At 38.5% G+C, this 15566-nt stretch overlaps 3 protein-coding genes across 3 annotated transcripts in view; 2 read left to right on the forward strand and 1 right to left on the reverse strand.

Moving 5' to 3' along the window:
• The window catches only part of six5 (SIX homeobox 5), a 12136-nt gene extending 7159 nt beyond the window's left edge, over nt 1-4977 (reverse strand). Inside the window, exon 1 of the mRNA XM_016244249.1 lies at nt 4129-4977. Coding sequence (XP_016099735.1) covers nt 4129-4820 — 692 coding nt within the window. The 5' untranslated portion in view covers nt 4821-4977. The remainder of the gene's footprint in view (nt 1-4128) is intronic.
• Nucleotides 4978-8190: 3213 nt separating this feature from the next.
• On the forward strand, nt 8191-10583 carry LOC107560142 (tubulin-folding cofactor B-like). The gene is made up of 4 exons (XM_016244226.1): nt 8191-8194; nt 8376-8567; nt 9134-9206; nt 9334-10583. The coding sequence occupies exons 1-4, from the start codon at nt 8191-8193 to the stop codon at nt 9446-9448; spliced, it is 384 nt and encodes a 127-aa protein (XP_016099712.1). The 3' UTR covers nt 9449-10583.
• Nucleotides 10584-10675: 92 nt separating this feature from the next.
• tmem123 (transmembrane protein 123) overlaps nt 10676-15566 on the forward strand; it is a 7763-nt gene continuing 2872 nt past the window's right edge. The window contains exons 1-3 of the mRNA XM_016244227.1: nt 10676-10974; nt 13925-14059; nt 14186-14333. Coding sequence (XP_016099713.1) covers nt 10920-10974; nt 13925-14059; nt 14186-14333 — 338 coding nt within the window. The 5' untranslated portion in view covers nt 10676-10919. The remainder of the gene's footprint in view (nt 10975-13924; nt 14060-14185; nt 14334-15566) is intronic.

Genomic DNA, 15566 nt, shown 5'->3' on the forward strand with positions numbered 1-15566 from the left:
CATTTTTTCCTTATCACTTCTCGCGTGTGTTTTGTTGTGAAACGTAGTTTGCGGACCAGACAGAGCTGTCGGCGATTCTTCCTATAGTGAAGTCATGCAGTGTGAAACCCCCTGTCGCCGATCCATCGTGCAATGTGAACACAGCAGCAACTGAATGCTACCCCAGATAGTCACGCAGTGTGAAAACAACGGCGATCCAACGAGTTTGAAAATCGTGCAGTGTGAACTCGGCATAAGTGGCGATATATTAAAAAGCGATATATTCTAGTTACACTAAGTGCAAATAATGATCAATTCTGTTTACACTAAAATAGCAGCATTTTCTTTAGCAACAGGAGTGTAAATAGTAGTTAGGTGGCAGATATTTATACCTCAATACTAGTACATTATAAAACAGTATGCAATAACATATTGAGTGTAAATTATCATATACTGTATATATAAAATGTATTAGATGAATGCTACTTTATTGGGACAAAAACCTACCTAAAGCATACACAACACTGTATTATTGAGGCATTTTGTTTCCACTTTTCAAATGTTTACTTAATTTTTATTGAAAATAAATTTCTTTCTGATCTGGTATGTGATGGGAAAAGGAGAAGCATGAGTTTGACAAAAGCCAGGATCGAACTCGGGTCGACTGCGTCAAAAGCAAACAGTTCACGTTTTACTCGCTACGCCACTGATACTTCAGAAATGCAAGTGTATTTTGCAGTGCTGTTAATCACAGCAAGGCATTGGTGGGCAGAGTTAATGTAAATAGCCTCTGCAAACAAATTGGTCTATTTGTCCTTAGAGTAGTACACTCCATTTCTTTTTAGAGCTGCTTGACAGTGGAATTAAATTCTGTTTGCATAATTGAAATATTTTTATTTATACATTTTATTTATATATTATATTGCTGCAATATAATTATTATTTAATATCTTTGAAAGAATCTGTACTGTATAAAGGGCTATAAAGATAAAGGTGACATCATTTGATGATCGGAAACGTGCTGTAGAGATTAAAGTACAATTTATGTCCTACTAACGATACTGTTTTTAGATACACAGCGATAATTTGTAGTTTACATGTATATGTACAAATACAAGTGTTACATTTATAATTACTATTCCCCACCTCCCGTTCACTCACGCGTTTGAAGATGAAACGTCACATGGAGCGCATTGCGTTCTGGGAAACAGTATCCCATGCAGCGTCTTCAGATGCATACATCAAATTTCAGCCAATGTAGCAGGTAATCCGGGCATTCCATGCATACAGAAAATTCACATACTATTCACAGTATACACACAGCATACTGCAATATAGTATGGTAGTATGCCATTCCGAACAGCTTCTGTACTGATTTCAGTGTACTTGAGTTATATTTAGCAGATTCTGGCGAATATAGTAGGTCATCCGGGTATTACATGCATACAGAAAATGTGCATACTATGCACAGCATACATACTGGATACTGCAGAAATAGTAAGAGTAGTATGATAGTATGGCATTTCGAACACAGCCCATGTCTATACGGATGTGACTGCTTAAAGTGACCGCTGCAAAGGGCTTGGACTACATTAGGAATAATACGGGGAATCCGTTTGCTGTTGGGATGTTCTGTCGTCTTTCGTCGCGACGCGTCTCACTGCTCTCGTCCGGTCTAGACACGGTGTAAGCATCATAAATGTTTTGGAGCAGCTGAAGCCGTTTCTCATCGAGCTGTGTGAAATACAGACTGAACGGCGACTCAAAACACCCGACCGCTGCATGAGCATATAGTATGCAAACTACAACTCTCGACTTTATATAAAGCAAGCCAGCGTCGTGTCGCTCTAGTAAAGTTTTGATGGAGGACGGTTGTAGTCAAAATAAAGACTATTATAGTGACATACAGGAGTCATACATTAAGCGCGCATGTGTCTGCTATTATACTGAACAAAATTATAAACGCAACATTTTTGTTTTTGCCCCCACTTTTCAAGAGCTGAACTCAAAGATCTAAGACTTATTGTATGTACACAAAAGGCCTATTTCGCTCAAATATTGTTCACAAATCTGTCTAAATCGGTGTTAGTGAGCACTACTCCTTTGCCGAGATAATCCATCCACCTCACAGGTGTGGCATATCAAGATGCTGATTAGACAGCATGATTATTGCACAGGTGTGCCTTAGGCTGGCCACAATAAAAGGCCACTCTAAAATGTGCAGTTTTATCACACAGCACAATGCCACAGATGTCGCAAGTTTTGAGGGAGCGTGCAATTGGCATGCTGACTGCAGGAATGTCCACCAGACCTGTTGCCCGTGAATTGAATGTTCATTTCTCTACCATAAGCCGTCTCCAAAGGCGTTTCAGAGAATTTGGCAGTACATCCAACCAGCCTCATAACCGCAGACCACGTGTAACCACACCAGCCCAGGATCTCCACATCCAGCATCTTCACCTGCAAGATCATCTGAGACCAGCCCCCCAGACAGCTGCTGCAACAATCGGTTTGCAGGGGTCTCGACCTGACTGCAGTTCGTTGTCGTTACCGACTTGAGTGGGCAAATGCTCACATTCGATGGCGTCTGGCACTTTGGAGAGGTGTTCTCTTCACGGATGAATCCCGGTTTTCACTGTACAGGACAAATGGCAGACAGCGTATATGGCTTCGTGTGGGTGAGCGGTTTGCTGATGTCAACGTTGTGGATCGAGGGGCCCATGGTGGCGGTGGGTTTATGGTATGGGCAGGCGTATGTTATGGACAACGAACACAGGTGCATTTTATTGATGGCATTTTGAATGCACAGAGATATTCAAAATATCTCTGCAAGTCAAAGAATTTAAAACAAACAATTTGCTGTTTGAAAATATATGTATTATGTTAAATGCCACATAATACTCAGTTTTGATAAATGCCACTTGTCAATAATTCTAATTTATACAATACAAATTCAAATAGTTTTGTCATATTATAAGCTCCATAAATGTTGTTCTAACATCTGATGCAGAATGTTTTAGAAATGTATTTTAGATCAGTAATCACAAACTAGAAAACTGAATTGTATTTTTGCATTCTATTATATCTTGCTGATGAAAATACACAGAATAGGCATATGCACAAGATGTGATTTTAGTAGGGAATAAGCATAACTGACATCATAATAACATTCAGATATTTTGCCTCCATTTCTTCATGCTTCATGGAACAAATCGAAGCCAACTACATGTAAAGTAATTATTTTTGATTAAATCTTTCCAAATAATTTGTGATAGAAGTATGAACATATATTTTTTTAAATAATGTAGATAAGTTTAACAACATTTGCCTAAGCAGTATATTCCTCACAAAATGTGACTGCAATTATTTTTTATGAGGGCAGCCAATTCAAGTTGCACTGAAGGGGAAAAAACAGTTTTAAAATGTATTAAGTGCATTAAATTGAATGGGGGGAAACACAACAAGAATGCAAAGACACTACTGCACTCTGTCTGAAATTTTTCTAATGCAAAGAAATTCTTATAGGAAGAAATTCCTAGATTAAGTGTGGCTTACCTCTCCAAGTACTTTGTGGAACCACTGTCAGTACACTTAAATCTTAATGAAGCCTCTCTCTCTCTCTCTCTCTCTCAACCATATCCTCGGCATCCTGAGACTATCCATGAACTACAGAAAGACATTGTAGTTCAGGAAACACGAGCCACTCCTGGCGCCCCTCTCTCACATTTCACAACAAAGCAACATGCTTTCAGTCGTGTTTTATAAGACCTCCTTGTCATTTTCACTTGTCAGACACAATTACAATGCAAGGCACATTTTTACCAAATATTAAATTTTTTCACATCTGTATCTGTGTTTAAATTAACAACAAAAGTTTCCTAGTATGTTCAAGGGTTTATTAAATACAACAATCTATCATCTGTTGCACACTAGGCCTTTATGAAGAGTAATTACAGTAAAATGAGAATGTAACAACCTCCGTCAGACCGGGCAATCTGTTCAGATGTCAAGATTTGTAGTTTACACCCTCGTTCTAGTGTAACCTCGCACACAATAGCGGTCTGTTTACTGCTCTTGTCTCAAGAATGTTTCTCACGGGCCTGAGAGAAATCAACGTTCATATACTTGATCAAAAAACAATGCACTTACCTCTTGCTGTTGGTACCGGACGGAGTCCGGTCCCTCTGTCTGCGATTCTTGAACCAGTTGCTGACTTGAGTCAAAGAAAGTCCGGTGACTTTGGCTAAATTCTTCTTCTCGACCGGAGTGGGATACCTGTTGATCTTGTAGCATTCCTTTAGAGCGTTGCGCGACTTCTCCTTGAAGCAGTACACCGTCTCCTCTCCGTCCCAAATGGTTTTGGGCAAAGGAAACTTTTTGCGCAGTCGATATTTGTCCACCGCGCCTAGACTGCGACCCCGGGACCTCTCAGCCTCCTTGTAGCGCGCCTTCAAGTAGAGGTCTTGCAGGAACCCATGGTTACTCGGGTGGAAGTCATGACTGTCCAGGATGGCGTACAACTCATTGAATTCCTCCCGATGGAAAGCGACCAGAGCCTGGGCCTTCAGTAGGGTCTCGTTGCCACGTAGCAGATCGGCCGAAGGAGGGATGGTGGAGAGGAATCTCCACAGGCGATCCACATTGCCCGCTTGCAGGAGCGCTTCGCAGAGACACGCGACTTGATCGGTGGAAAAACTGAGCGCCGAGTTCTGGAAGCTTTGGAGCAGTTGTTCCGAAACTTCGTCCGGATCCGTCTCCTCTTTCACTTTGGCTTCATCTTGCGTGGACTCCTTTGGGCCGTTCTCAGTTTGTTCTGTGGACTCCAAAGACAAGGAAGCCATTTTTATTGTAACTTTTTTCCTTCAAGGTCCTCCTCCCTCCCCTTCTGTGTCTCTCTCCCATTCTCCCGCAGGCGAGTGAGCGCTGCTGCAAACTGCAAAGTGAGGCGTCACGCCCCTCTGCGTTTCGTCAACCTCCCCCATCTACATCCACCACAGGCCTGCTGCATTTCAACCTGGCTCCTTCATTACCATTGTGCAATCCTTTTTTCCAAACCACATTTGTTTCACATTGAGAAATAAACAATAAACAAGTTTTGGAAATTTACGTCTGCATACACTACTTTCTAACTCACGTAATTTTAGGCTACGCAACAAATTACATAAATCAATATTTTAGATAATTTAATTAATACTATTTTTTTATTCCACCTAGCAACATATTTTACAAGTTATATGCAGAATTTCATACAATGCTAAAACACTTTACACTTTAAAGGGGTCTTATAATGTTGCTAAAAAGAACATTTTGTGTATTTTTGTTTATGTTTATGCGGTTTAAGGTTAAAAAACACATTATTTTCCACATTCTGTACATTATTGTTTCTCCTCTATGCCCCGCCTTTCTGAAACGCGATTTTTTTCAAAGCTCATCATTCTGAAAAGCGAGGTGTGCTCTGATTGGCCAGCTATCCGTGCGTTGTGATTGGCCGAATACCTCAAGTGTGTGACGGAAATGTTATGCCCCTTACCATTTTGTGATGTCGTCCCAACATTAAAACCCATTATAAACGAGGCATTTGTTGCATCCAGTGGGGACATAATTACGGATTATAATGACTTATACTGTCTTGTTACGCGTTGCATCGCGCAGCGTAAACAAAACCATGTCTGCAATTTGTGATCGGAGAAATGACAAACAACAAGCGCTACTTTACACTGCTCAAAACGTCTTTGATAGAAAGAAGTTACTAGCATGATAGAAGGCAGCACTGGACAAAAAACGGTCACTGGAGCGGTGAGTGCGTGGATTCCAACCTAAACACCTCTGATTGGCCATTGCGTTTTAGAAATCAACAAACATGTCTGTGATTGACTACATTGCTCACCTCTGCGAAAATGCATTGTAAAACTTTGTCAGTTAATTGGACTTTATTGGACCCATTTTGTTGAAATACCTTCAAAGCTGATATAATTTAAAATACACATTAGCTGGAGTGTATATACAAATATATAAGACAGGATAAGAGCCTATAGCCTAAAAACCAAGGCACATTTAACTGTGTCTCCGCAGTGGCAAATAAAGTGAGTCTGAAAACTGCTACTCATTTGTAGATGTCTTGACTGCAAAACATGACTGGTTATGTTAAAAGGCAAGTGTGCACAGGCAGAAGATCAAAGGGTTGGGGGTTATGGGCTGAGAGGATGGAAAGTTGTAGGATGGGGGTGACAGTCTACAGACTGATCTCCCACTTTCCTCAAAACAAAGTTTACATTCTTGCAAAGGGATGATATAGGGGTACAGAGCTCTGCTTCATCTCATTCTGTCCTTCTGCTTCCAGGTGTGCATGTCCTCTTTCACATTTAAACCCTTACTCTCCCTGTCCATTCAACATGCAAAGTTTCAAAACACACACACACACACACGTCTGGTTCACTATCCTTGTGGGGACTCCCCATAGGTGTAATGGTTTGTATACGGTACAAACGGTATATTTTGTATCACCCTACACCAACCCTACACCTAAACCTACCCCTCACAGAAAACTTTGTGCATTTTTACAATCTAAAAAAAACCTCATTCTGTATGATCTATAAGCTTCTGTAACCATGGGGACCTCAATTTAGGTTCCCACAGTGACACAAGTCCCCATGAGTTGGTGTGTATTCAGGTTTAAGTCCCCGTATAGAAAAACATGCACACACACACACACACACACACCATCTGTTGTCTCGGGAGAATTCTCCTACTGACACTAACCAATAATAGAATATCAAATATGGTTTATGTAAAAAAAAGGCCTGATCAAACTTATCAAAGACTTCTAGACATTCATGGGTTTATTACAGTCAGTTCTAATGCATAATATGGAGGGTGTTCAGTAGGCCCATAGATAGCCTACAGTAGATAGATAGATAGATAGATAGATAGATAGTAGGGCTGTGCAAAAAATCGAATGCGATTTTCATGCGCATCTCATCAGTAAAGCCGCTCCTGTGATTACTAGTAAATCTCCAGCACGTGCTTTCAGATGGAGCGGCATTTACTACACAGAGCTGTAATTTACTGACAAGCTACACAAAATCGCGTTCAAAATCGCAGGCGATTCATTGCCGATTTTGAACGCGATTTTGTGTAGCTTGTCATTGAATAAATATACACAATAGAAATACACAATAATACACTTTTAAAGGGGTCATATGATGCGATTTCAATTTATCCTTTCTCTAATAAATAATAAATATGATTGCTGCAGTCCATTTAAAAGTGTTTAATTAATTCGAATGAACTATTAACCATTTTAATATACACTACCAGTCAAAAGATTTTGGAACAGTAAGATTTTTTATGTTTTTTAAAGAATTCTCTTCTGCTCACCAAGCCTGCATTTATTTGATGCAAAAGCAGTAATACTGTGAAATATTTTTACTATTTAAAATAACTGCTTTCTATTTGAATATATTTTAAAGGGCGTGTTAGAACGAGCCGTTTTAGGGGGGCGTGGCAAGAGTCTTAACTTTGATAAAGAATATCTCTTTGGTTTTGAGACTTTAGTCTTTGCAACTTCAGGGATCTTATCTATGCACAATCAGCTTGTAACACTCCAAAGAGAAAGGAAAACTTGAAATCGCATCATATGACCCCTTTAAGTCACTTTTCGCCACCTAGTAGCGAAACAATGCAATAGACACAAACGTTATGTGGCAGTTACTTTCAAACGCGGATTTGCTAAATTTTGGTCGCGCTACCATAGACATCAATGTTTATATCTGAATTATAAACTTTCATCCCAGTATTTCTGTGATAATATGAATGACTGTACGACAGAAGTAATACTGTGTAGTTGAAAAGACTGTTTGTGAAGCTGTTTTTTAACCAAACATGGTAACTGCTCTCTGTGTGTCAGCGCAGATTTGAATAATCCGGTAAGATTTTGTCAAAGGTTTAATAGACACGGGAGAATCGTTGTCATTTAGAAATGAGATCGTGTGGTTGTTTGAATCGAGATTGCGATCTTTTAACGATTAATCGTGCAGCTCTATTGTGCAGTCAATTGTAAGAAAAGTGCAGGGTTTAAATGGGTTTTGATTAAAAATGACAAAATCAAGTAAACTTGTATGAAAGAAGTTCAATAAAAAAATAGATTTAAAAAATAGCATTTAAAAAAATAGATAGGGTCTCATGCTGACTTAACCAATTTTGTTAAAAATTATGGGTGAACATGGTTGAATTATGCAATACGTTTCCGTTTGCATTTTTTGCTTCAATGCATGAAATAGTGTTACGCTAAAATTAGGTAGTCTATAATGGTTGAGAAATTTAGATCACACATATTATTAGTGCTTTTACAATTAATGTCAGCAAATATCTAACTTTTCAGTTTTCTTATTTGTCAGATTCGATACGGAACTTCAAGAAGAATTTCAAGTTAGGTCGATTTAATGAGGAAAACAGGGCCAAGGAAGAAGAGGCTCTTGCTAAGAAAGAAGAGGAAGAGAAGGTGGCCGCCGGATCCATTGCTGTTGGGAACCGCTGCAAAGTTGAAGTTGTTGGGCATCCTCCCAAGATTGGCACTGTTATGTTTGTGGGTAAGCTTACCCTCATTTTCATATCACACCTCTCAGATTAAGGCTTTGTTTGTGCTGTTTGCATGACCTGGTTTAATCGCATCTACTGCTCTGATTTACCAATTGAATATTACATGTACTCAAAATAGAGCCAAGAAATGAATATGATCTAATTTCAACTAGTTGCAACTAGTGATGCTTTTCAAAAGGCAGTTAACTCAACGAACTGTGTAACGCCATCCTGACTTGGGGCTCCCTGGTTTCTTTAGAGATGTGATTTTTCCATATACAGATTCCTGTGTTTTTCGACCTGAGAAATATGACCCATGTGAATTGTGTAAATATGAGAAAAAATGCTGCATTTTAAATGCATTATTATTCATTAATATTTTTTCAAATGTTTATAATTATTATTAAATACTTTTTTTTTTTTAATAATATAATAATAATAATAATAATACATAAAGTATTAAGTAGTAACAACAACAATAATATTAATAATAATAATAACTATGATTATTTTTTTAATTATTGCTATTATTGTCTAGTCATATTGAATGGGGCTTAAATGCTTGCTTTGTTTGCAGGTACAGCAGATTTCAAACCAGGCTACTGGGTTGGTGTGAAATATGATGAGCCGCTTGGGAAGAATGATGGCAGGTCAGTGCACACACAAGTTATTTATGTTTATGAATAAGACCAGCATGTCTCTGAAAATGACTAATGTGACCCTTCCATGAACCTTATGAGAAAGTCTAACTGATGCATTATGTTTGTCTTGATTTAGTGTGAATGGGAAACGTTACTTTGAGTGTGAGCCAAAATATGGCACCTTCGTGAAGCCCCTCTCAGTAATTGTGGGAGACTTCCCTGAAGAGGACTATGGTTTGGATGAGATGTAAGACTCACTTGATGAGCAGTCTGCAGCATCAGAAGAAAGATCTTCTTTCTTCCAGAAGTTTGGCTCCATGCAGTGAGACATTGCTGCGGTAGAAGGTTTTTAGTTGTCAGTGCAGATCATTTTGTTTTATGCTGGTCTGGAAGAGATTTCCTGCAGTCAAAGTTAAGGAATGATCTTAAACAACATCTGTGCCCTGGCGACTAGAAGTAACTAGTACGGTAAATGTGAGAACACCAGCCGAGGTCAGAGTAAAGAAAAGCATTCGCTTGCATGTTGATTGTTCATTAATGAATTCCAAAGTTCTGCAGCTAATTTAAGCCCAGACCGAAAAATTTTACTTTAAACAAAACCAACCAACCACAACAGAAAATGTATTTCACGTTTTTGCAATACTGTACACACTGTATTGTATAAATGTATTATTTGTACTAATGAATTCCTCCTTTTCTGCAGCCTATTACATTCTTATGCATCAATGTGATGTGTTTAGGGTCTCAGTCCCTCATTCCCTTTGGCACTTTAGCGATTAGCTCACTAATGAGACGTGTAATGTAGAATCCCGTGGCCTCCGTTTTTCCATGGTTCTGTATTTTCAGTGTAAATTACATGAATGTGATGAAGTCTTGCTTTTTTTCTGAAAATTGGCTGTGACACTGATGTAGCCTAGTACAGCCCTAAAACCTTGATCGCTCACAAGTAATAATAAACATTTGGTTTTGGTGCACAGCAACTGATATGATTCATATGAATGCCATGATTATATTATAGTAGCTTTAACAGAACAATGCAGTGTAAAAGTAGAAATGTTGGACACTTGACTAGGGCCAGGCACAAACACTGATGTTGGAGATAGACATGCATCTCTTTCTCCCTTTAGTCCATGCTTACATTAAAAGGCCATAAATTTGAAAAGACAGTGATGTATTTTTGTTTTTGAAATTTTGTGATGCTTTAAAAAACTTAAAGCCTCAGTCACCATTTGCAAAGAAAGTACAATTGAATTTATAATTTATCAAATACATGTGGCCATGGGATGTCTGGCTCAATTGAACGTGCCTGAGGGGATTTAGGAAATGTATTGCGATATTTCCCTCCAGACTGTAGTGATGATTTGCAAAAATAAAAAGAGTTTCAAATCACTTGGTTGGACATCATTACTTCCAGAACTTAAAAAAGCACCAACTCGATAATAATGTTGCATCAGATATGCAGCGCAGCTCCAGACCAAACCCCTAGTAAAGAGCCTAAAGTTTCAGTCGCTGTTGATGTCAGCCAGTTGTGCTGGTGTCTATTAAAAGTCTAACTGAATTTAAGAATGACTTCTAACGCGTTCCTCTGAATGGCACCTGAAGCGGTTTAAGTCGTCGATAATGAGGACAGACTCACCACTGAGCGTTTTTCCATCCGTCATGAGACTCATGACTGTCGTTCAGTTTGGGACTGTAGTAGGACTTTAGTTTTTCCAAAAGAAAATGAACCGCTGTTTGTGTTTCATCTTCATTAATTCCTGTCTGCTTTTGTCATCGGGTAAGTATTTCTCAGTTGTTTGTTTATATTATAAGAACTCTGTGGAAAACGCGTTGTATACTTGCGAAAGCTTCCATTGTGTATACGTGTACACAGTTTGGAACATTTTGATTCTGTCTCAAAACTGAGTAAGCTACCTACCTAGACAGCAGGCTCCGAAATGAAGCAGGGCTTATGGCAAAGATGCCGAATTAGTCAGTTTTTTGTGGTGCCTGCTAAACAAAACATCACTATTGCTCATTACTATTCTTATTAGTCTTTCGGGTACTTCCCACAGATAGTGAGGAGAAGCTGGACGGCTGTAAAAGGGTCAGAGGTGGGTACGTTAGTTTCCTTAATAAGCAGCCATTCAGAAACCGCCTATTTACTGCCTTGAAACGCCCTAGAAACCATATTAGCAACAGGCCCCAGTCATACCTCAGCACCTCGTTTTTGTTGCCTAACATCAAGGGCTCCACTATGGTTTCTGGGCCCCCTGAACATTGACTGGGGCCCCTTCAAATCGCGTGTTACACACAAATCTCTACCTGATCAAATATGGACCACATGGATCACGTTTTCTCAGAAGTGCAAGTCGTCATAATTAGGTAAACTTCTATAGTGGCGATCGGAAACTACAACAAAAATAATTTTTGTATTCCCATTTGCTCCAGTAGCAAAATCCATGATAACGTTCCTCAGGTGACATAAGTGAGGAAGTGTCAAGGCTGAGAAAACGGTCAATATTAAAGCTTGGCCAAAAAAATAAATAAAAAGTATATTTATTTTATAAATGCCATGGAGTTCTTATTAATTCACTTTTCTAAAGGTCTACAAATCACACTTTTAAAATTAGGCTCCCTCATATATCCAGATTTCCCAAGACATTGGACACCCTGGTTCTTCTTCTTCCTCTTCTTCTAAATAATTGAATAAATAAATCTTGATTTATAGTTGTTTGGCCTTATTTTAATGCTTGTGTTTTTCTTATGTTAAATATTTTTTAAGTTATCTTGAGGCTGTCATGGAACTTTGCTGAGGCCCTCTGTTGGGCCCTGGCCCCCATTTCAGATCATACTTGAACACACTGTATTTTCATTGTGTGTGTGTGTGTTTATGAGGACACAAATTTGTATAATAACTAGGGATGCACCGATATGAAAATTTTGGCCGATACCGATAACCGATAATCCTTTATTTTTGAAAGCCGATAACCGATATGTTGGCCGATAAATCTATATCCAAATTTTTATATACTTTTTGAGAGCCTGATTACAAAAAAGGTCTCATCATTAAAAACCACATCCCAAACACTTCAACATAAGCAGCCTAGTTTGAAGTGGTACAAGTGGTTGTTATTATTAATAATGTATCAATGATTTTGAAAAAGTAACAAATTAATACCACTGTTTTAAATAGCAGCCGTTTGAGCTGCGCGTGCTGAAGCTGAAGAGCTGAATGAATACGGTAAACTGAAGCGTTTTGCTGGCAGCTTATTTAATTCAAGGAAATGCATCCTGAGATTAATATTAATACAACATAAACATAATATTACAACTTATATATGTACAAAATGATGCAGTTATTGCGTGCTATAGTCAGAATGTGTGATCCTGTTGTGGATGCGCTCTTCCCATATCAACGCGCTGAAACACAGCAACTAAACCCAAAGAATTCACAACGTTTTATTATAATAATGTTCTCATTAGAATGTTATATACACGACATTCCCAATCATAGTTATTAATGTTGTGCACTGCTGTTTGAGCTGCGTGCGCTGAGCTAAAGATGATCACTGGTAAACTGAAGCGCTCTTTTAACTTAACCAAACGCATTCTATATGAGATAAATCAGATATACATCAAATAAACACAATATTACAACGTACAATTGCACAAAAGGCTGCAAACGAACAGCGCGCATCTGAAGTGTCTCTGAAGGAAATAATGCATTATTTATCGGCTTTAAGATATCGGCCAAATTTTCTTATTGGGCTGATACCGATAACAGAAAAAAATGAGCATTTATCGGCCGATACCGATATGGTGGCCGATATATCGTGCATCCCTAATAATAACATGGGTATGACATAGGTATTAAAACGAGAAGGTGATTTATGGGGACATTTTCAGTGTCCCCGTAATTCAAAAGGCTTATAAATAATTCAGAATTCGTTTTTTTGAAAATCTAAAAATGCAGAAAGTTTCCTGTGAGGGGTAGGTTTAGGGGTAGGGCAATAGAAAATACGGTTTGTACAGTATAAAAACCATTACGCCTATGGAGAGTCCCTATAAACCATAAAAACAAACCTGTGCGTGTGTGTGTGTGTTTTTCTAGTCTAGTTGTACTACAGGACATGATATGATGAGTTTGATGTGGCATCTATAGTGTAAAATAACACATGTAATAAATCTTTTTAAAGAAATATGGGAGACATTATTGGATTATCTTTTGGTTACAGTTCAGGGACATTTTTGGTATGTTTTTATTATAGTACTGCTCAAAGATGCTTTCATGTATGGTTGTGAAAATGATCCAATAAAGTTATTTAGTCTAATGGCGTGGCCTGCATGTTTTACTGTGTAAAGTGTTTTTTTTCTCAGACACAATTACACTGAAAGTATCTGATTAAAGACATTATCTACCAAAGTATATACTTTATTCCAGGCCCTGGTTGAGAGCAACTAGTCTAGGTAGATGGTTCACTGCTTACTGTTTTTGAGACAATCTACATAAACAACTTACGAGTTATTCTCAAGTAGTGCAGCCAAATGAATCTCTTAACTCACACACCATACTCAAAGGTTTCCATGAAAACACAGATTGCAGCATTCACAATGTTTTGGACCAGATGTATGCTATTGCAGCAGGATCTTACACAACATTATAAAAGTACTCTGCTAGTAGCTTTTATTGTAATTTCTGTAATATAAGAACAAATAAACTGCTTTTCTGGATTTTCCGTATGCAGACAGGAGAGCTGTCCAGGCTCATTCAGCTGAAGGAGAGACTTCAGTGACTAGATCAAACATGTCCAACTATTCAACTTTACTGCCCAAAGCTGAACATATCACCCCAACTGAGCCATCTGTGAACACATCTACAGGTACAGCATGATTTCCTGATTTGTTGCAATACTTTTGATCAGTTTATTACATTGGTTTCACCAGCAGCATCAGCATTTCTACAGTCAAAATGTGAAACTACCATTTTCTTTGGATGGATAAAACAGGTGTTCCTCCAAGTATCCCAACAGCAGGTCCTCGGTTCCATGCAGGTAGTTTCATTGGCGGTATGATGCTTGCCTTTATTATCATACTGGTCGTCACTCTGGGCTACAAGTTGGCCTGCTCACAACGGGAAGTGCACTACAGAGCCATGGGAGTATCATCAGAGTGCTTGTTTGTTTTTTGTTTTTTTTGGCAGTATTTTTACATTTAAATAATTGTAAAAAAAGCATGTGGATCCAGATATGTGCTGAGTTTTTGAACCATGTACCTATTTCTCATCCTCTTTTTCAGCAGCCTTTTTTCCGGAAGTATATTTTTCAATAAATTTTTCCCATAGGGATTTAAAAAATGTTATAAGTTAAGAGTTATAAGCCATGAACCAAACCAACCAGCTTCAAGGTGAATCATAACATGATAAAACTTTTATTTTAATGTAAAAATAAAACTGTCTACTTAACGGCTTTAACGAGAGAAAGAACTTCAATTCCATGAAGCAATGACAATTGAATAAAAATGATGGAGAAATATAACACTATTTATCTATGAAAATAGATAAAAATAGTGTTATATTTCTCCATCAGTTATATTTCTCCATCAAATTCAGTGTTTTAACAGCTGAATTTGTGGTGAAAACTACACTACCCATGATGCTGTACAGAAAAGTCATGGCATATAATATATATTTACACCTCATAGCACACAGTAGGTCTGTATTTAAAGGGGTCCTATTATGCTCTTTACAAAGTCTTGATTTTGTTTTGGGGGTGTAACTAGAACAGGCTCTCATACTAGGTTGTTGGAAAAACACATAATTTTTCACATATTTTACATTATTTCAACACCTCTCTACCCAGTCTGGCATGAACGGCTCGAAAAGTTCCTGAATCAAATGAAGGCCCACCTTCTGAAATACGAAATGTGCTGTGATTGGTTAGCTGGGCCAGTGTGTGCTGTGATTGGTTAGCTGGGCCAGTGTGTGCTGTGATTGGTTAGCTGGGCCAGTGTGTGCTGTGATTGGTTAGCTGGGCCAGTGTGTGTTGTGATTGGCAGCACTCGGTGCTTGGTCGGGAAATGTCACGCCCCTTACCATAACTGCCTGCGAGCTTCAGTGTAAATATTGCGTCAAAATCAAAACAATTTGAGCGTGATTTAAACCTGGATGATTGTAACCGCTCTAAGTTCGTCTGCTTTGGGAAAGCTAGCGTGTCTCTGACATAGTGATAACACTCGTTGCCTTCTCTAGTGCAGCTCAACCAGGTCTCGTACCATTCGTTGATCTTTGTGATATCACAAATCCCGGAAAACATGCGTTGTAGTCCAAACGAGTCGTTCGTTGTAGTTTTTGAAAAATGATTTCTGTTAAATAAAATATCTCCTTTTGAA

The sequence above is a fragment of the Sinocyclocheilus grahami genome, unplaced genomic scaffold (assembly GCF_001515645.1).
Source record: "Sinocyclocheilus grahami isolate Dianchi unplaced genomic scaffold, SAMN03320097.WGS_v1.1 scaffold712.1, whole genome shotgun sequence".
Lineage (NCBI taxonomy): Eukaryota > Metazoa > Chordata > Actinopteri > Cypriniformes > Cyprinidae > Sinocyclocheilus > Sinocyclocheilus grahami.